The sequence below is a fragment of the Meles meles genome, chromosome 1 (assembly GCF_922984935.1).
Source record: "Meles meles chromosome 1, mMelMel3.1 paternal haplotype, whole genome shotgun sequence".
Classification (NCBI taxonomy): Eukaryota; Metazoa; Chordata; class Mammalia; order Carnivora; family Mustelidae; genus Meles; species Meles meles.
In genome coordinates, this window is record NC_060066.1 from 201,815,143 (window position 1) to 201,836,788 (window position 21,646).

Sequence of the window (21,646 nt, forward strand, 5' to 3'; positions counted from 1 at the left end):
TTGGTCTCTGCCTCCACCCAGCACCCCCGCCGCAGCGAGCCTGGGAAGCCCCCCTCGCCGATCTTTCCCGAGGAGGCGAGTCAGCCCCAGAGCTCTCCCGAACGGCGGCCGAAGACGCCCCCGAGCGTCTCCGAAGAATCCCGACCGCTCGCAGTCTCCGGAAAGAGCCGAAGGCGCTTCCCACTCTCGGCCTCCCGAGCCGCTCCGAAAAGGCCCGAAGTTTTCCGAGCGGCCGTCCTGCCGGACTGCTGGAGGCGGCCGCAGCGCCATGTTGGATGCTCTGCTCGTTGAGTGAAGAAAATCCGCCGGCATCGCCTGAGCCCCGCTACCGAGAAGGGCGCCGCTTCCCCCGGGGAGGGGGATAAAGACCCCCCGCCGCCGGCCCATGAGGATATTGCCGTGAAAGGTCCGGTCTCTCCGCCTCCTGCCCCCGCCGGGTCCGGCCCCCCCCCTGGGGTCGCGTTGTCACGGAGACCGGCAGCCGGTGGTGCTGGCCCGCGGGGCGGCTGCTGCTGCCGGCGGCGGCGGCGGCGGCGGCGGCGGCGGCGGGCGTGTGTGACCGGCCCCGGCCCCCTCCTCCTCCTCCTCCCAGCCTCCCCCCGGCCCCCCGCTCCCGCCGCCTCCCCGGGTCTGCCCCTATCCCGCCCCCCCGCTGCCCCCGGCCCCTGCACCCCGGCGCGCCCGGTCCCGCTCTGGGGGGGTTGGTGGCTTCGCTTTGCCATGAGTTTACCGCAGAAACCGGCTCTGAAATCAGGCTCAGCGGCTGCAGCAGGAACCGGACCCGGCACCGGAGCGGCGGCGGCGGCGGCAGCAGCGGTACCGCCTCCTCACCCGGCGGCAGCAGCAGCAGCGGCAGCGGCGGCGGCGGCGGCGGCGGCGGCGGCAGCGGCCCCTCCTCACCCGAACATCAGGGCCCTCCAGACCCAGGCGCCCCAACAGTATCCTTTTCACCTTCCTGTCGGCCCTTCGGCACCTCGCCGCAGCCCCGGGGCGGGGGGTGGGGGGACCGTGGCTCCCCGGGGACCCTCCTGCCGGCCGCCACAGCCCAGCCGGGGAAGGGGTTGCGGTTCGAGCCCCCGCGGCCGGCTCGGCCGGAGCTTTCGGGGTGCTCAGCCGGCAGCAGCCCTGCGGGAGACCCGGGACCCTCTGCAGTACTGTGAAAACTAGCTCCGCTCGGCCTGGCCTCTGCAGCCCTTCCCTTTTAGAGCTGGGGGACCCTTCCCCCTCTCCTCGCCTCCCCCCGCCCCCCTTTATTAGGCCGAATTTGCTGGTGCCTGGGACCAGCCCTGCAGGGAAGGCTTTTCTCTGATTGTTGTGAGGACTACACCCTCCTCCTCCTCCTCCTCCTCCTCCTCTTCCTCTTCTCCCTCTCCCTTCTCCCCCTGCAGCGGGGCCTGGTGGGCTTCCCTAATTGTTATTATTAGTACATAATAAACTTTATTGGTAAATTTCCTGTTTGAAACTAAGCTCAGTTCGTTTCTGAGGTAAGTCGGATTTTAACTCTACGGTGAAAATGTGCAGAAAGCACCCCCTCTGGCTGATGTTTAGCGATGGGGGGAGTTGTGATGTGGTTTGTGGTGGAACGCGGTCTGAGGAGGAAATGTTAAACCGAACGCTTCCCTGTCTTTGACCTTTTTAAAGGAAGAGGAAGTTAACTGACATTACCCATCACCCCCGAAAGTCTCACTTCTTGGAAGGCTTGTGTTATGATGGATATTTTTAAAGGCTTTAATTTCCTCTTCTTAGGCCCGATGACTAGAGGGGATCAGGGCTTCTGGAGGAGAGCCTGGTTTTGAATGTATCTAATTTCATGTTATTTGCTCGATTGTACAGCTTTGATTGAAAAGACTTGATGACGAGGTGTTTTAGTCAGAAACTAGCCGGTGAAGGTAAAACGTTGAATTCATTAATTCCACGGAGATTTAGAAAGGTATTACAGACCTGAGAATAAGATTTCATCATGCATCTCCCCCCCCCCATTGTATTTGTGTAAATCAATAAATAACCATTGGATGTTAGATGTGTTGTGTTTTTGTATTTGTGTCATTTTGTGTTTGACTTCCAGGGAGAGTAGGGTGTGTGAGCAAGTAACTGCCATGAAGTCCACGGACGATTTCACAGTCTGTAGTTTGATTCCTGTCTGTATCGATTACTTTGAGAAGGGAAAGGTATCTCTCTTCCAGAGTCATTTCAGGTCATCCTTTTGGTTTCTCTCAAGTGTCATTTTCTCTGTTCTTTAAATATTGTTATTCAATCCAGGCGGTGTGGCACAGAGTAAAGATAAATTCCATTCCAGTGTGATGTGTACTGATTTCATAATGTTTTTATCCTGCATGATTCTGTTCAATTAAGAATTTTTTGCAGATGGGAATGCTTAGTGATACCTTAGTGTTGCTCATGGAAAATCTGGTTAGTTTTGATCAGTATCCCTAGCTGCTTTACTTTGGGGGGCAAGAGGGTTGGCCGATTAGCCTACTTCAAGGTGGAGGTCAGTGCTGGATCTCTTAAACATATCTTCACTGAATGCTTTGTGAGTTTGAATTCCTTTCTAATTTGTCTTTTTTTTTTTTTTTTTTTTGGTCTTGATTGCCCATACTTGGTTTGTACTGTGCCACCAAGTAAAATTTTCATTACTGTATTTTGGAGCTATTTTCACAATTAAGCATTGAAAGGAAGCCCATAGTGTGTGTTCTTGATGTACAGAGTGGTAAGTGAGGACCAGTGCTTGGTGAATTTGGTGGCTTTATTTGTACACAAAGAGCTGTGACTGGTGTTTCAAGTGTGCTTTTTCTCAATGCATTTCACAAAGGAAGGACTTATAAAAGCTCTGAGTTGGTTGCAACACAGAAGTAGTTACTGGTACTGCAACAGTTGTTAAAGGGCATAAATTTAAGGTGTAATTTCCAGTGGAGATGATTCTTAGGTATATCTATTTGTAGAAATAACGGGATAGTTGGTTTTTATGTGGTTTTAAATTTTTATTTTGTCTCATGTCATAGAAGAAATTAGAAGTCTTGATGTATTTCACAATTCTCTTACTGCTTTACTCATTGAAAGGTTTCGATTAGTAAAATCTGAAAGTTTGTATAGTAAATGAGGTACAGGTTACAGATTTCATTAGAACATACTAATAATGAAATATCAGCAGTGGTAATGGGGAATTGGTTAAAATGGATTGAAAAGGCAATTCTGCATTTCTACCTTGAGGCAGTGTGGGAATTTGCATTTGTTTGATGAAGTGGTCATCATGTGGTAAGTTGATAGACACGAAGCTTTGAGACTGGACTGCAAAGCTGGACTTTTTCTATGGCTTGGTTAAATCTCCAGTTCCTCAAAATATATCAGTGCAGTTGTGTTTGAATTGCATTAATACATTCATATAGTATTTTAAATTTATAAAAATACTGAAAGGAGATTCACTTGATAGAGTCCTTTATTTGTACTTAGTTTTCAATTGACAAACCAGAAATGAAGGGAAATGTTGGCAATAATGAATTGGAATATCAACTGGCACCTGCCTCTAGGCATCGTTATTGCATGGCAGGCCCATAAAGGCATTTTTTTTTTTTTTAATTTTACTTATTTATTTGACAGACAGAGATCACAAGTAGGCAGAGAGGCAGACAGAGGAGGAAGCAGGCTCCCTGCTGAGCAGAAAGTCAGATGTGGGGCTCGATCCCAGGAACCTGCGATCATGACCCAAGCTAAAGGCAGAGGCTTTAACCTACTGAGCCACCCAGGTGCCCCCCCCCCCCCCATAAAGCCATTTAGACAGAGGACTTTGACCGCAAAGAGGCAGGGATTGGGGCCTGGCAAGGAATGATGGAGGGTGGCAGGGATGGTGGGGGATGAAAGAGGATAAACCCTGCTGTGAAAAGTGCTACTGCTGGGGGAGGAATATGCTTAGAATTTTTATAACATAATCCACTGTGAATAGTTTATGCAATTGGCACTTCAAGGTACTTGCCTTGAGGTACGCTCTCCCCAGCTTCCCAGTACGAACTTCTCAGAAACTCTGTTGAGGTTAAAAGTGATTCTTGACCTTTTCTGCGTAACAAACAACTTTGACATTTTGATGAAAGCTTATAGACCCTCTCCACAGAAAACTGTTGCTTACATTTTCAGGGGGTTCTTGGGCTCCTGTTAAAAGCCTAGCCCTTTGGATGGAAATTGCTTACCTTTCAGATAATTAAAGATACATGAGTTTGAATTTGGGTGCCCAAATAGTTCCGACTTAGAACAATTTTGCAGTCTGTTATGAATACACGGTGTTCTATTTATGTGGAAAGACTTCACGGTGTAATTTCTCTCAGAGCTGCTGACACTTCTGGGGAGTCTAGTTACTGTTTTGGGGCAGCCAGTTTGGTTAAAATCAGGGCAGTGGGTTCTTTGAAGGAACTAAATTTGGTAAAGGCCTGTGGCAACCAGAAAATGACCTGTGTCCTCAGCTATTTTGTTTTGGGTGTGACATATATTAAAAACAAATATGCCCATTGAGGGTGCTTTTTGTATTTAATTTTCTTTAAAAAAAATTTAAAAATTTTTGTTTTCTTTGTTGATTTTCAGTTTTATAGGTTGAAGCCAAAAACATTTGTTTTCCTCTTCTTTGCCTCTTAACCAAATCTAAATCTGCATTATATTAACAATAGTATTCATTTATTGAGTGCCTAATGTTCTAGGTACTATACATGCATGATTTTATTTAATTCTCACAATCCTAATGAGGGTAGGTACTGTCTCTGGTTTTACAGATGAGGAAACTGAAGAAGTAATGTTCCCGAGGTTATCCATCTAGTAAGTAGGGGTCTGCAGTTCTATAGTGGTATGACTGGCTCCAGAGCTCATGAATGTCCTTTCTACTGCTTGGTTGCTTCTTACCAGATCTGCATATGAGAGAGGGAGGTAGCTAAGGGAAGGTCTGTGATGCAGTAAAGAGGCTCTGTGGAGTCCTCTAGAACGGCTGCTACTGTATCTTGTTTTAATTAGTTCATAGCCACATACCATAAGACATGTAGGTTATCTTTACCTGCATTGAGCCTTAAAGCGTAAGAATAGGCCTGTACTTTTGATTCAGTGCATGTTTCTGCTTGTTCAGAAGTTAGCAGGGCCTCCAGCAAAATACTGTAGTACTAGCAGCTAGACCTCTATAGCTCATGAAGCGACTGCAGTCTCGCTACTCCTAAGCCCCACCATCAACAGAGATGGATGTATACTCTAAATGGCGAATCCTCTTCTAGGAAGTAGAGGGGGAGACCTTTGCAAGATGAAGGTAGGGGAGGAAGAATTATTTAGATGCTTGAGTCGCATTGGCTCTTGCCTCTGCTGCTGCTACTCCCTGTCATAGGCTTACAGGTCTTAAAGTGAAAAATTTTTTTGTCAAACTGTAGGACTAAACCACTGAAGGACTGATACGTTGCTTTTCCACATTGGGGTTTCTGATAAGATTTTTACGAAAAGGTCCGCTGTTAAAAAAATATTTGAAAACCGTGTTTTTGCACAGGCGCATGAGCGTGAATTGGGGGAGGGGCAGAGGGTGAGGGAGGACCCTGGGATCCTGACCTGAGCTGAAGGCAGACGCTTAGCTGACTGAGCTTGCCCAGGTGCCCTGTAAAGCTATGTTTTAAATCATAATGAGATTGCCATGTTTTAGTCATTTATATTGGAGCTTCAGTGTAAGTGGCAAGTTTTAAAGTTGATTTGTTTATTGAGCACATATTGTGTGCCAAACTCAGAGCTTGGTGTAGGGTTGAAAAGCTTTTGCCCTTGGAGAGCCGGAATGGCTCAGTTGTTTAAGCATCTGCCTTTGGCTCAGGTCATGATCCCAGGTTCCTGAGATAGAGCCCCACGTTGGGCTCCCTGCTCTGATGGGAGTCTGCTTCTCCCTCTGCCTGCTGCTCCCCTTACTTGTGCTCTTTCAAGTAAATAAAATCTCAAAAAAAAGAAAAAGAAAAAAGCTTTTACCCTCTGAGAATTTGGTCCTGATAGGTAAGTGATAGAATACCACGAAGCAAGTGTGATGATAACTCTGCTGTAAGAGCTTAGCCTGGAGGAGGGAGGAATTAGGGCTTCCTAGAAAAAATTGACATCTGAACTACATTAGAAGGATGAGTAAGAATTACCCGAGGTTTATAGAGCTTCCTCCTGCCTCTGACTTTTCCCAATTCCATTGCTGTTGCTGCTGCATAGAATTTAAGTAAATGGATTTCAGTCATGATTCAGGTCTTTAGCAGGAGCAGAGAAGCTAGAGGAGGTAGCTTACACGTGGCAATCAAAACACAATTGCCATAGATTCAAAGTATCTTCTGCACCATAATCCCAGGAATTAGAGTATGGGAAGATACATTTCAGATTTCCACTCCTTCCCACTCATCTTATAATACCTCCCTGCTTTTCTGATAACTAGATTTTTGGCTTGGAAACTAGCTTTGAAGTATAAGTAAATTTAGCTTGATGTATTGAGAACTGTACCTGATTCGTGGTAAAAAAAAAAAAAATCTGGATTTGAGTTTGGCTTTTCCATTTTTTAGAGGTGTTATCTTGGACTAATCACATAAATGCTCTGGTCATCAGTTTCCATTCCTCTAAAAGGAAGGAGTTAGACTAGTTTATTAAATGACTCTTGAATTACAGTTGTTAATGATTCTGAAGATTATGGTTTGAGGTTTGTTTTGTTCTTGCAAGTAAGTGGGAAGGATTTATGGAGACCTATTAATGGATTCTTTGTCTGATGGTCAGTGACATTGATATTAGAAGCATGCTAACATTAGAAGCATGATATAAGAAGCCTTTGTTTTTTGGCTTATTAATGTTAGATTTAATCGAACAGATCGATTGCTTCTTGGCCTTTTGGCTGAGATCAAGTGGGTCAAACAGACTGAAATGCCTCTGTGACTGGGGTGGTGAAGAGTGGGATGGGTTGAGACCATAAAATAAGGTTGCCATGACCAGCCAGATGCTGGCTTGCTTTGGTTGAAGATATAGTTAATTCATTATCAAGTATGAGGGAAAGTAAGTTCTGGAATAAACTCTTATGGTGAAATACAATCTATTTTTACTTTAGGAATAATAATTTGAGCTAATATAATAGGAAACTGTTCCCTGATTCTTAGCCAGGTGCCTGACTTGAAGCAGAATATAAAAACTGCAGCTGAGATTTACATCGATGAAATACTGCAAGATCCCAAGCTCCTTCTGAATTCTCAAATGGCTCCTAGTTCTTTGGCTTGCTGCCATCCAGAAGGAGTTTTTCACTGTCTTGTAGCCTCAGCTGAAATTTGAGACTGTTTTAACTATTTTAAGTACATTTGAAATTTGTCAGTTTAGTTTTTATGACCTTCATTAACTAGTTAGTAGTTTTATACTTTTTCAAGCCCATGTGCGTTCCCTCCTATGAGATACTAAATTCTGTCAATAGGAGGTAAGGTCCGTAAAGGCAGAGAATTTTTGTCAGTTTTGTTTGCTGTTGAATTGCTAGCCACTTGAGCAGTACTTGGCAGATAGGAAGTCTGTAAATATTTGTTGAAATGTTGATTAAGTTAGAGTCTGGAAATGAGTTTTAAGATAAGTTTTAGGGCTAATATAGATGGCATCACAACTCACATTTAGCATTGAAGGTTGCTCTAAAATTGTCTTGCACTGTTGTGTAATTGAATTGATAATAGTTTCATAATTTTGTTTGAGATGGAATAGCATTGACCCAGTTTACAAAGTCATGTAATGTGGATGAGTTGCCTTTGAAGTATAGATACTGATGGTGAGGGTTGGTATAAGGCCAAAGAGGAAAAACATTTATAGTCAAATGTTACTATGAAAAATTTTGTTTTGTGATTGTAAGAACTAATATAATCAAATCAGGAAATTAAAAAACATGGAAAAGTAACAAGTCACCCATAATCTTAGTACACAGACATAACTACTGTTAACATTTTGGTATATTTCTTTCTTGCACTTTTTTCTATGGGGCTTTAATGGGCTGAAATTCTGTCCTTTTGTTGTAACATAAAGTTAAATTACATATATAGGATTTTTTTCTTTTTTCTTTTTAAGTACTTGACAATTTTATTGGTGAAAAATGTCCTTTGGAGGGACAGCAGTATTTGTCTCAGTCTCCCCCATCCTGGCAGGGTCCCAGGAGTGTTTCTATTACTGTAGAGGGAACAGGGACTGGGGCCAGGGTGGGACTACATACACAGTTCTGTGTCTTGCTTACTTTGTTACTTAACTGTCTGCCAGCAGAAACTAGGCCCTAGAAAATAGCACATAAGAAACAGAATTTGAACTGAAAGATGAATTTAAAGAACATTAAAACAAGTCCTTAAGACTACAGTCAGGGTTTAGATGGGCAGAGGGGAGTGGATTGTGATGAGGGAGTAATTAACAGGAGCCAAGGTCTGGGCATGAAATAAGTATGCTGTATGCTGGGTTGTGAGGCTCCTCATCAGTATGCTTGGAGTGGAGGATTATTGTGGTAGAATATTTGAAATAATGGATCCATTATTAGAGGGCTTTGAATCAATGTAAGAGAAGGTTAGACTTCATTTGTGTGAAACTATTACTTTTTTTTTTATAGTTTTATTGAGCTATAGTTCAGATACCATACAAGCCACCCATTTAGAGTGTACCCTTCAGTAGTTTTGAGTATATTCACAACTGTGCAGTCATAACCAAAATCAGTTTTAGAACTTTTTTTGAATTTATTTATTTATTTATTAGAGAGAGAGAGAGAAAGATCACAAGTAGGAAGAGTGGCAGGCACAGAGAGAGGGGGAAGCAGGCTCCCCGCTGAGGAGAGAGAACCCGATGGGGGCCCGATCCCAGGACCCTCAGATCATGACCTGAGCTGAAGGCAGAGGCTTAACCCACTAAGCCTCCCAGGTGCCCCTAGAACTTTTTTTTTTAAAGGTTTTTATTTGAGAGAGAGAGAGAAGCCAGGGGGAGGGACAAAGGGAGAAGGAGAAGCAGACCCCTGCTGAGCAGGGAGCAGGATCATGACCTGAGCCACTCAGGTTCCCCAGTTTTAGAACTTTTTTTTTTTTTTTTAAGATTTTATTTATTTATTTGACAGATAGAGATCACAAGTAGGGAGAGAGGCAGGCAGAGAGAGAGAGAGGAGGAAGCAGGCTCCCTGCTGAGCAGAGAGCCGGATGCGGCTCGATCCCAGGATCCTGGGATCATGACCCTAGCTAAAGACAGAGGCTTTAACCCACTGAGCCACCCAGGCACCCCTAGAACATTTTTATCACTCACAAAAGAAACCCATGAGACTCCCATTTCCCCTCAGTTCTTTCTGCCTGAGGCAAGACTAATCTGCTTTCTGCCTCTGTAGATTTGCCTATTCTGGACATTTCATATAAATGATACAATACACTAGATAGTCTTTTGTGACTGGTTTCTCTTACTTTGCATAATGTTTTCAAGGGTCATCTATGTTGTAATATGTTTCAGTATTTTTTAAAAATTGCTGAATAATGGGGGCGCCTGGGTGGCTCAGTGGGTTAAAGTCTCTGCCTTCAGCTCAGGTCATGATCCCAGGGTCCTGGGATCGAGCCGCTCATCAGGCTCTCTGCTCAGCGGGGAGCCTGCTTCCTCCCTTCTGTCTCTCTGCCTGTCTCTCTGCCTACTTGTGATCTGTCAAATAAATAATAAATAAAATCTTAAAAAAAAAAATTGCTGAATAATGTTCCAGATACCACATTTCTTTTATTGTTCAGCTGATGGATGTTTGGGTTGTTACAACTTTTTAAATTTTTTTTTTAAGATTTCATTTATTTATTTTTATGAGAGAGAGAGCACAGGTAGGAGGAAGGGAAGAGGGAGAAGCAGACTCCTTACTGAGCGGGGAGCCTGACAAGGGCTTGATCCCAGGACCCTGGGATCCTGACCTGAGCGGAAGGCAGATGATTAACTGAAGGAGTCACCCAGGCGCCTCATCAGCTTTTTGACTATTACGAATAATTCTGCTGTGACTGTCTTTGCGTGGATGTAGATTTTCATTTCTCTTTGGTATATACCTTAGAGTGCAGCTGCTGGGTTTTATAAGGTAACTCCATATTTGTGGTTTTTTTTTTTTTGATTTATGTATTAGCCCGCATGCATGAGAGCGGGGAGAAAGAGAATCTCAAGCAGGATCCCTGCTGAGTGGGGAACCTGTCTTGGGCATATCTCATGACCCTGAGATCATGACGGACCCTAAGATCATGACCAGAGCCAAAATCAAGTCACCCTGTTGCTCCAAGGTAACTCCATGTTTAACGTTTTGAGAAACTGCTAAACTTTCTCCCAAGAGACTGCACCATTTTACATTCCTACCAGCAAAGTATGAAGGTTCCAACACTTGTCATTATCTGTCTTTTTTATCATAGGACATCCTGGTGGCTGTGAAGTGGTATCTCATTACGGTTTTGATTTGCGTTTCTTTGGTGACTTATTGAGCATTTTTTCGTGTGTTTATTGGCCATTTGTCTTTGTAGAAATGTCTGTTCAAGTACTTTACCCAGTTTTTAATGAGGTTGTCTTTTTGTTATTGAGTTGTAAGTTCTTTATTCTGGATCCATGTCCCTTATCAGATACAATATTTACACACACACACACACACAAATATTTTTTATTTTTTTTATTTTTTAAAGATTTTATTTATTTATTTGACAGAGATCACAAGTAGGCAGAGAGGCAGGCAGAGAGAGAGAGAGGGAGAAGCAGGCTTCGCACTGAACAGAGAGCCTGACGTGGGGCTCGATCCCAGGACCCTGGGATCATAATGCAAGCTGAAGGCAGACGCTTTAACCCACTGAGTCACCCAGGCACTCCACACACACATACTTTAAAGATTTATTTATTTAGGGGCATCTGGGTGGCTCTGTTAGTTAAGTGGCTGCTTTCAGCTCATATCATGATCTTAGGGTCTTGAGATCAAGCCCCACAGCAGGCTTCCTGCTCAGCGGGGAGTCTGCTTCTCCCTGTCCCTCTGCTGCTCCCCCTACTTGTGCTCTCTCACTTGCACTCTCTCAGATAAATAAGTAAAATCTTAGGAAAAAAAGATCTGTTTATTTATTTGAGAGAGAGAGGGTGTGCCAGTGCACAGTGTGTGGGGAGGGGCAGAGGGAGAGGGAAAGAGAGCATCTCAAGCAGACTCCCTGCGAGCACGGAGCCATGCCCTACAGGGGCTCAAACTCATGACCCCAAGTTCATGACCTAAGCCTAAATCAAGAGTTGGAAGCTCAATTGACTGAGTCACCCAGGTGCCCCATGAATATTTTCTCCCATTCAGTGAGTTGTTTTCTTTGTCTCTCTCTCTCTTTTTAAAGATTTTATTTTTTTATTTTTATTTATTTTTTAAAGATTTATTTATTTGTCAGAGAGAGAGAGCAATTAAGCACAAGCAGGGGGAATGGCAGGCAGAGGGAGAAGCAGGCCTCCTGCTGAGCAAGGAGCGTGATGCAGAACTCGATCCCAGGGCCCCGGGATCATGACCTGAGCTAAAGGCAGACACTTAACTGACCGAGCCACCCAGGTGTCCCTAAAGATTTTATTTTTAAGGACTCTCTGCACTCAGCTTAGAACTTGAACTCACAACGCCAAGACCAAGAGTTGTATGCGCTACCGACTAAGCCAGCCAGGCTCCCCTCACTTTCTGTAGTGTCCTTTGAAGCGTAAAAAATGTTTAATTTTGATGAAATCAAATTTATCTGTTTTTCTTCTGTCACTTTTGCTTCCTTAGTGTGTCTAAGAAGGTTTTCCTTAACCCAGGGTCATGGAAATTTACTCCTTTCTTTTATAATTCTAGCTCTTAAATTTAGGCCTTTGCTTCATTTTGAATTAATTTTTGTGTATGCTGTGTAGTAGGGGTCCAGGTTTATTCTTTTGCATGTGACTGCTCAGTTGTCAAGGCACTATTTGTTGAAAGAAGTATTCTTTGAATTGTCTCAGCACTTTATCAAAAATCAGTTTTGTTTTTTTTTAAATTGGGAAACTAACATGCTGAAAATTTGAAGATTTGTTGAGGTGTGTAGGTTGAAAGAAGGAATAGGAAAGATTAAGAGACGAGAACTACATTTAAGGTTTTATTATCCATTAAGTGTTTGAGATTTAGTGAGGTGTGTTATTTAGTGAATAAATGAACCTTGATCATTTTCACCTTTTGTATAATGCCTAAAAGATAGGAGAGCTACCCAAAAGAGATTTTGCCTATCTCTATTAAGATAAATTCCTATTAGGCATGATAGCTTTGTGAAAAATACATGAGGGCATTTGACTATTTTGCTCTTCTGTGAAGAATTGAAATTTTAACTTACAAATTCTTGGGTTATTGTATTTCACATAGAATATTAGTTCTGCCTGGAGCATTTTTATAATTTTCAAGGTAAATTTGATTTTTTATTTATTAGGTTATACCTTCAGGCTATTCTAATGTGTACATTCTTATAAAGAAATAAAATTGGGAAATACTGCTTACCTCTGTCTAAAAGGATGCTTTCTGCTATTCAGGAAAAGACTACATTAATGAAGAGGCTTTTTATAACCTTTCAGATCTAATAGAAACAGTGTTTTGGGTGAAAATTTTCTACACACACAGTCTCTTCAGTGTCTTGAAATATTACAGTGTGGGAGTGGGGTTGCTGTTTTTTTAAGATTATATCTACTTTTTAAGTTTTGTAAATAAGTATGCATGTCTTTAGCTTAGTTCATTAGCTATATGAAGGAAGTGGGTCTTAACCTACGTAAAATTTTAATGACCTCAAGTACCTGATTAATATTGTTGAGACTAATATATCATACTCATCTGATAATTTCAATATTATATTGTTGGTCTTTCTTACAAATATTAGAATTTGGAACCAGTCCAAATTCTGGAGGGTAACTGCTGTTTCAAAAGTAGACAGCAGAGTACTTGACCTTAGCTTACTACGTTTTGTGTTGTGACTGGGTGAGTGTACTTGAATGTGGTACATTTGAGGCAAGGCAGTGAAAGCTGAATGCTGCTCTGGAAAGTCAGTGATTTTATTCTTGACTTTCTTTTGAAAATCATAATTACTATTTTTTTTAAAAGATTTTATTTATTTTAGAGAGAGAGAACAAGTGGGGAGAGGGATAGCAGGAGAGGGGAAAGCAGTTTCCTCACTGAGCAAAGAACCTGATTCAGGGTTGATCCCAGGACTGTGGGATCATGACCTGAGCTGAAGGCAGATGCCCAATGACTGAGCCACTCAGGCACCCCTGAAAATCATAATTAAAAGACATAAGCATATTAGTATGTATTGACTTACTTTCCCTTTATATAATCTCTTTTGGGGATCTCTGGTCCACCTTTCTGTCCCTTCTCCTAGGGGTGTTTGTTCCTGAGGTTGAGGGAGATGCTGATGACTTGCCAAAGCATCAGGTTTGTACAAACTCAAACTGATTTGAGGTGTTTAACAACAGTGATCACTTTGACTTACCAGTAGGTGACGAGAGATCTCCTTTCTCCTGTAATGGTTCTGGTTTGGATGGTAAATTATACAGTTATCCTATCTAGTAACCATTATATAGTTTAGAAAATTAGGAGTCGTTATGCTACATCTGGATATGTTACTAAAATACTTGGGAAGCAGCAAAACATTTTATTTTATTATTTTTTAAAGATTTTATTTATTTATTTGACAGACAGAGATCAGAAGTAATCAGAGAGGCAGGCAGAGAGAGAGAGGGGGAAGCAGACTCCCTGAGATCATGACCTGAGCCGAAGGCAGAGGCTTAACTCACTGAGCCACCCTGGTGCCCCCAGCGACATTATGAATTCCTTGGTCTAACAATTTGTATTTGATCTTGTAGTTATAAAGGTCTTTGACAGTAGCATGTGAACTAAATAGCGAAGTATTGTCATCCTCTTTAAAAAAAAAAGAAGCTTTATTTGAACTGATTCTAGACCTACAGAAAATTTGCCAAAATAGTAAGAGTTCTCTCCTATCCCTTGTCTCCTTCCTCTAATGTAAACATTTTCCATTGTCATAGTACAGTTATCAAGCACAGGAAATTAACATTGATGCAATGTTATCAACTAAAGTGCAGAACTTATGATTTTTACCAGTTTTTCCACTGTTCTTTTTCTGTTTCAGGTCCCACATTGCATCTGGTTATTATTTCTCCTTAGTCTCCTCTAGACTGTAATTGTTCTTTTCTCTATTTAATCATGTATTTATCATACACAGAGTCCAGGTACAGGAAGTACGTCTGCTTTTTGTGAAATTGAAGGCTTTGGTCTGTTCATAAGGATATATGTGAAAATTAGTGTCAATGATTAGGACAGTTGTGAGAACCTTCCAACTGGCAACATAACCTTCAGAAACACATTGCTGGTCACTCTTCCTAATTTTTCTGAATATTTGGAGAGAAGAGTAATTTTTTTTGGTATTCTAGAATCCTATTTTTGAAAGTAGCTTAGTTATTATTCAGTTGAAGGCTCAACTGAAGAGAACAGGATAACTAGAAATGGCAAGGTTAGGATGCTCAAGGGAGAAGGAAAAACATGATGGAATCTTGAGACAAGAAAAAAGTAGAAAAGGGAAGGAAAATTCTGGTCATTGTTTGGATTCCACGGATTAAGTTAATATTAATAGTGCCTGATGCTTAGTAGATAGACAATAATTTATTAAATAGCAAAAGGAGCAAGTGTTTATTAAATAACCACATGTGCTAGCTGTTGATGGAGATAAAAAGGAATCCTGAAGTGTGAGTGCTGTAGTCAAACAGTTAAAGAATTTAAGGTGCTCTCTAAATAGAGGTAGGCAGTCAGAGGCCTGAGAGATCAGTGAGGACTGAAGGAGTTAGGAAGTAGGATTTGGGTAGATGGAAGAGAGAGGACATTTACAGTTGAGGGGAAAAAATGCTTTTATAGCAGCTGGGAAATATAGTAGATAATATATTTAGGGTAGTTAGAAGATGTGCTTAACTGAAAACCTAATGTACAGTGCATGTGACAGTTTTGCAAATCTTTGGATATCTGTTCTATCTTGTAGCGAGCAAAAGTATTTGAAAACCTGATACCTACTAACACATTTGGTAGTTAGAGGAAGAATTTCGTGCTGGATGGATTGAGATCAATAAGAAGCATGGAGACTAATATGCTAGACCCACTTAAGGTTTTCCAGGATTTTACTGATGCACATGTAGTCTAGGGGGAGATGAAAAGGAAAGTGTGATTATATCATGAAAGCTCTCGAAGAAAGTTAGAGATTTGAATATCCTTGGTGAAATAATGAAAAGAGCTAAAACTGACTCCAAGGCTTTGAGATTGAAAAATGATACTGTTGTTCATGAAGTAAAGAAGATGTAGGATTTGATTTTATATATCATGTTTTGAGGTAGTGAGCACATAAATTCAGTTGAGGACATGTTGGATCTGACGTGAATGGAACATCTTATTTGGCTAAGAGATGGACATTTCTAAAACATGTTTAGAAATAAGGAGATGGAAGTCTGGTGAGCAGAGAAAGGGCTGGAAAACAAATTTGTGGAAATAAAGCATAACAGAGAGTGAAGAGGAAAACAAAGGTTCTTAAGGGTCCATGCAGCACCTGCTGATGTGATGAGGATGGTGAAACGAGAAAAGAGGAAGCAGCAGCTGCCAAGAGGAAGGAGAACCCCAAAAGCATAGTCTTTTACAGCTTTCCAGATTGGGTTTCCATGGAGCTTTATGTAGATGGGGAAAGTGACATTGAAAAGTGACAGGTAGACTTTTTTTTTTTTTTTTTTTTAAAGATTTTATTTATCAGAGAGAGCGTGAGAGTGAGCACAGGCAGACAGAGTGGCAGGCAGAGACAGAGAGAGAAGCAGGCTCCCCGCGGAGCACGGAGCCCGATGTGGGACTCGATCCCAGGACGCTGGGATCATGACCTGAGCCGAAGGCAGCTGCTTAACCAACTGAGCCACCCAGGCGTCCCGACAGGTAGACTTTTGATTTAAACTCTGAACTCTGCCTTTGTAATTGTTGCTACATTTAAGGAAGATTGGAGACTGAAGAGAAGTTCTTCCCAGGGTTTCTTTGCAAGCCTAAGATTAGTCCTTGGTGGGCTCTGGTTTGGGTATTCATATTTTTTTTTTTTTTTTTTTAAAGATTTTATTTATTTATTTGACAGAGAGAGATACAAGCAGGCAGAGAGGCTGAGAGGGAAGCAGGCTCCCTGCCGAGCAGAGAGCCCGATGCGGGACTCGATCCCAGGACCCTGAGATCATGACCTGAGCCGAAGGCAGCGGCCTAAACCACTGAGCCACCCAGGCGCCCTGGGTATTCATATTTAAGTCTATACTTTTGCTTATTTTGCTTCAAGAAGCTTAATTTGCTTCTATAATATTCACATATATATATATATTTTTTTTTTATTAATTATTTTTGTTAACATATAATGTATTATTTGCCCCAGGAGTACAGGTCTGTGAATCGTCAGGCTTACACACTTCATAGCATTAGCCATATCACATACACTCCCCAGTGTCCATAATATTTACATATATTATAATGAAAAAACTTTAAATGGATTTAAATCACTACCTACCTTGGCTACTCATAGGCTGCTATTGGGATTCTGGCAGTGGTTATGAAATCATTACTTTATATCCACTTTTTTTGTTTGTTTGTTTGTTTTGTTTTTTTTTTAGTTAACTCTAGGTCCAGTGTGGACCTCAAACTCATGACCCCAAGGCCAAGAGTTTTGTGCTCTATCTGCTTTTTTTTTTTTTTGAGAGAGCTCTAGAACTTGTGGTGGGGGAAGGTGGGGGAGTGGGAGAAGCAGAGGGAGAAGGAGAGTCTTAAGCAGGCAAGTGTGGAGCGTGATACGGGGGCTCAGTCTCATGACCCTGAGATTATGACGTGAGCCGAAATCAAGAGCCGGATGTTCTACCAACTGAGCCATCCAGGTATGCCTAAATTCACCACTTCTTCTTCTTTTTTTTTTTTTAAGGTTTTATTTATCCATTTCAGACAGACAGAGAGCGTGAGTAGGGAAGAGGGGCAGAGAAAGAAGCAGGCTCCTGGTGAACAGGGAACCTGTTGTGGGGCTTGATCCCAGGACCCTGGGATCATGACCTGAGCCAGAGGCAGACGTTTCACCAACTGAGCTACCCACGTACCGCCTAAATTCATATTTTTAGGAGTACCTGGGTGGCTCAGTCGTTAGGGGTCTGCCTTCAGCTCAGGTCATGATCCCTGGGATCATCAAGGTCCTGGGATCAAGCCCCCCATCGGGCTCCCTGCTTGGCGGGAAGCCCGCTTCTCCCTCTCCCACACCCCTTGTTTGTGTTCCCTCTCTTGCTGTGTCTTTCTCTGTCAAATAAAGAAATAAAAAATCTTTAAAAAAAATAAATTCACATTTTTAATGAAAGATCTTTATATATCGATCAGGAATTCAGCATAGTGTGATAAACCCATTGTTAACACCCTTGATTGGTAAATTTTAAGCAGAAGAAAAGGAACTGATGTTTTAGTTAGCCAGTCTTTTCCTAATTATTGTGGATTGACTTAGAATTTTTTTTTTTAACAGTTTTTTTTTTTTTTTAAGATTTTACTTATTTATTTGAAAGAGAGAGAGATCACAAGTAGGCAGAGAGGCAGGCAGAGAGAGAGGAGGAAGCAGGCTCCCTGCAGAGCAGAGAGCTCGATGCGGGGCTCGATCCCAGGACCCTGAGATCATGACCTGAGCCGAAGGCAGCGGCTTAATCCACTGAGCCACCCAGGCGCCCCTGACTTAGAATTTTTAAGGCTTTTTGAAATAAAATAGTTTGTGGATGATGAATTTATGGACCTAAGGAGACTGGCTTACAAATTGGGAACCTCTTAGTCCAGTATTTGTACCAACTGGGAACTGATGATTTGGCAAGCTGTCTCACGTGGAGTGTAAAACAAAGTAGAGTTGGGATTCTTTTTCCATAGTTTTTTTTTTTTTTTTTTTTTTTAAGATTTTGCTTATTTATTTGACACAGAGAGCGAGCATACAAGCAGGGGGAGCAGCAGAGGGAGAGCGAGAAGCAGGCTGTCCACTGAGCAGGGAGTCTGATGTGGGACTTGATCCCAGGAACCCGGGATCATGACCTGAGCTGAAGGTAGTTGCTTAACCAACTGAGCAACCCAGCCATCCCTTTCCATAGGTTTTAAAGAAAAACTTGTTTTGTTGTTTATGTATTCTAGCTTAATCATTCAGTAGATGTTTGGTGAGCACTGAGGAGTTAGAAATACTAGTTTTTGCCTTCGAGAAGCTTACTAGTACAGGAGACAGATATGTAAGAAGGTAAGTAAACAGGAATCAATAAACACAGCACTGAGCTCTGAGGAGGGTCATCTGTCTTGGGGGTCGGGCTGGAAGAGGATTGGGAGGAATGAAGGGAGAGGATTCCTGGAGAAGGGGATACTTCTAAGTTGTGTCTGAAAGTATGAATGAGCCATATGAAAGATAATGGTAGGAAAAAGGGTATTCCAGCCAGGAATCAGCACATACAGAGACTCAGTGAAAAATGACTTGTTCACCATTGGTAGGCTAACAGTTTGGAGTGGAGCAGTGGACAGGTGGAGGCCACAGAAAGGGCATTATAAGCCAGGCTAAGGGTCTTGTCACCCAGATGACAGTGGGGAGCTATCAGCTGTAGGCTAGGGGGATGATATGGTCATTTCGAGTTTTAAAGGACCATTCTGGAGGGTTATTAGGCAGGATTGAGTTAGGTATTTGTAGTAAATAATTCAAATCCAAGATTGACGTGTGAGTTACAATTTTTGCTTGAAACTTTTGAAAGTATGTTGTATGTACTTTTCCTTTTTTTTTTTTTTTTAAGATTTTGTTTATTTGTCAGAGAGAGAGAAAGAGAGAACAAGCAGGTAGAGAGGCAGAGGCAGAGAGAGAAGCAGGCTCACTGCTGACAAGGAGTCTGATGCAGGACTCAATCCCAGGACCCTGGGATCATGACCTGAGCTGAAGGCAGCCGATTAACTGACTCCACCCAAGGCATCCCCCCGACTTTTTTTTTAAGGTTTTATTTATTTATTTGTCAGAGAGCAAACACAAGGGTACTTCTCCTAAGGATGACTTTGAGTTTGTTTACTTTCTGATCTGCAGTTTTCCAGTTCTATGAAACATGCTTAGATATTTTTGTGTAAGAAAACTTGGAGCTGGGACGCCTAGATGGCTCAGTTCATTGCGTGTCTGCCTTCGGCTCAGGTCATGATCCCAGGGTCCTGGAATTGAGTCCCTTATCGGGCTCCCTGTTCTGCGGGGAACCTGGTTTTCCCTCTGCCTGCTGCTCCCTCTGCTTGTGCGCACGTGCTCTCTCTCTCTCACAAATAAATAAAATCTTGAAAAAATTTTAAAGAAAACTTGGGGCCCCTGGGTGGCTCAGTTAAGCATCTGCCTTTGGCTTAGGTTATAATCCCAGAGTCTCAGGACTGAGCCCTGTATCGGGCTAGCTGCTCAACGGGGAGTCTACTTCTTCCTCTGCCCTTCACCCGCTCATGTTCTCTCTCTCTCTCAAATAAAATCTTAAAAAAAATTTTTATAAAAAAAGGAAAAGTTGGAGCTATGTAAATTTCCATGGTTGTTAACCCAACATGCATTTAAAGATCACTTGAACTTTTATATATCTTAAGAAGTAGATACAGTTTTAAGTTAGTGCATGGTTAGTAGCAGATTCATAGTAGATAGCTTATAAATTTATAAGTTTATAGTTTATAAGGGATGATCTTGATACTCGAATAATGGTGAATAGTACCTGCTTAGAACAAGGTAGGGCATCTTTTGTCATAATGCCTTATGGCACTATAGTGACATCTACATAGATGTATATATAGATAAGTAGCTAGACACATATGTAGATAGATACATCTGTATCTCCTTATCCGTTTAGCTAGGAATTGGAAATACTAGGTTAATTTGACTGCTTTCAAAATGAAAAGGGAAATTAATTTAGGTGTAATGCCTAGATGAGATGTTGTATATGAAACTAGAAAGCAGTTGGTAGGTGTTTTCCAGTTCAGTCCTTCATTGGAAATTACAACTCTGAAAAATATATTTGGAAGGGAACCTTCTTAGGACAAAAGGATTCTTTTTTTTTTTTAATACTTTATTCATGAAACAGAGAGAGACAGAGACAGGAGAAGCAGGATCCCTGCTGAGCAAGGAACCTGATGCAGGACTCCATCCCACGACCCAGGGGTCATGACCTGAGCGGAAGGCAATCACTTAACTGACTGAGCCACCCAGGTGCCCAGGACAAAAGGATTCTTTTTTTTTTGTTTGTTTTAAAAGATTTTTATTTATTTGACACAGAGAGAGATCACAAGTAGGCAGAGAGGCAGGCAGAGAGAAGGGGGAAGCAGGTTCTGCTGAGCAGAGAGCCCGATGTAGGCTCATGTGGGCTCCATCCTAGGACCCTGAGATCATGACCTGAGCCAAAGGCAGAGGCTTAACACACTGAGTCCCCCAGGTGCCCCGGGACAAAAGGATTCTTAAAGATCAAACCCTTTTGGTTCTGAGAAGTGAAACTGAGTTGCAAATACTCAACTCAGGTATCTTGGCCTCCTCTGCTCTCTCAAAAAAGATTAGCAATTCATGTTTTGCTTGCTTATTTTCAGCTGTGTTAAAGAAGCGCTGAACTGTGCTTTAAATAGTTAACAGCATTGTGTGTGTTTTAAATGCCTTTGTTTTTATTTTATTTTTATTTTTTTCAGATTTTATTTATTTATCTGACAGAGAGAGAGAGATCACAAGCAGGCAGAGAGGCAGGCAGAGAGAGAGGAGGAAGCAGGGTCTCCGCCGAGCAGAGAGCCCGATGCAGGGCCTGATCCCAGAACCCCGGGATCATGACCTGAGCTGAAGGCAGAGGCTTTAACCCACTGAGCCACCCAGGCGCCCCTGTTTTTATTTTTTTTAAAGATTTTTTTTTTTAATTTATTTGAGAGAGAGAAAGTGAGAGAGAGATCTTGAGAGGGGAGAGGGTCAGAGGGAGAAGCAGACTCCCCGCTGAGCAGGGAGCCCGAAGTGGGACTCCATCCTGAGACTCCAGGATCATGATCTGAGCCGAAGGCAGTTGCTCAACCAACTGAGCCACTCAGGCGCCCCTGCCTTTGTTTTTCTTATTGGAAGGACTTTCTCTGTGTCTGAGCATGTATAACAGTAGTCTCTGAAGGGACCTGGGTTATTGTAAACGGAGGCATTTTCTAGTTCAAGAATGGTTTTTGAATGTTCTTTTAGGCACTTATAGTAGTTGTGTTTTGAGAAAAGAGATTGTTCATGTGCTTTGGAGCTGGTAGCTAAGTCTGGTGCTTCTTAACCCTTAACTAAGAAAAATGGAGTTTGCTGACAATAGGTGGTTTTACAGGCCTGTGAAGCCGACAGCATGTTCAGCAATGTAAACAATGGCAGCTGTCTTTTGCTGGCTTCTCTGTTGTTGGAAGTGTAATGAAATTGCTTCTCACAAATGGCTTCACCTGCTGACTCATCATTCAGCCCCTAAACAACCATAGTGTCCAGCATTATTTAATGCTGGGATTGAGAATAAAAGGAATCAGAGTCTTAGAATATGAGGGTTGGAAAGGATCATGGAAATCCTTTAACTCAGCACCTTCTCAGATGGCCTCAACTATCAAAAAGAAATGTCACACACACAAAAAAATGTTACTGTGGTAGATGCCATA

General features: G+C 42.3%; 1 protein-coding gene across 20 annotated transcripts in view; it reads left to right on the forward strand.

The window, feature by feature from the left end:
* Window positions 1–405: 405 nt before the first annotated feature.
* The window catches only part of EIF4G3 (eukaryotic translation initiation factor 4 gamma 3), a 362,972-nt gene continuing 341,731 nt past the window's right edge, over window positions 406–21,646 (forward strand). For 19 of the 20 annotated variants that reach the window (XM_046002289.1, XM_046002331.1, XM_046002445.1 and 16 more), the window contains exon 1: window positions 406–938. In XM_046002289.1, the coding sequence (XP_045858245.1) occupies window positions 721–938 (218 nt within the window). In that variant the 5' untranslated portion in view covers window positions 406–720. The remainder of the gene's footprint in view (window positions 939–21,646) is intronic. The other variant, XM_046002426.1, reaches the window with a different exon arrangement.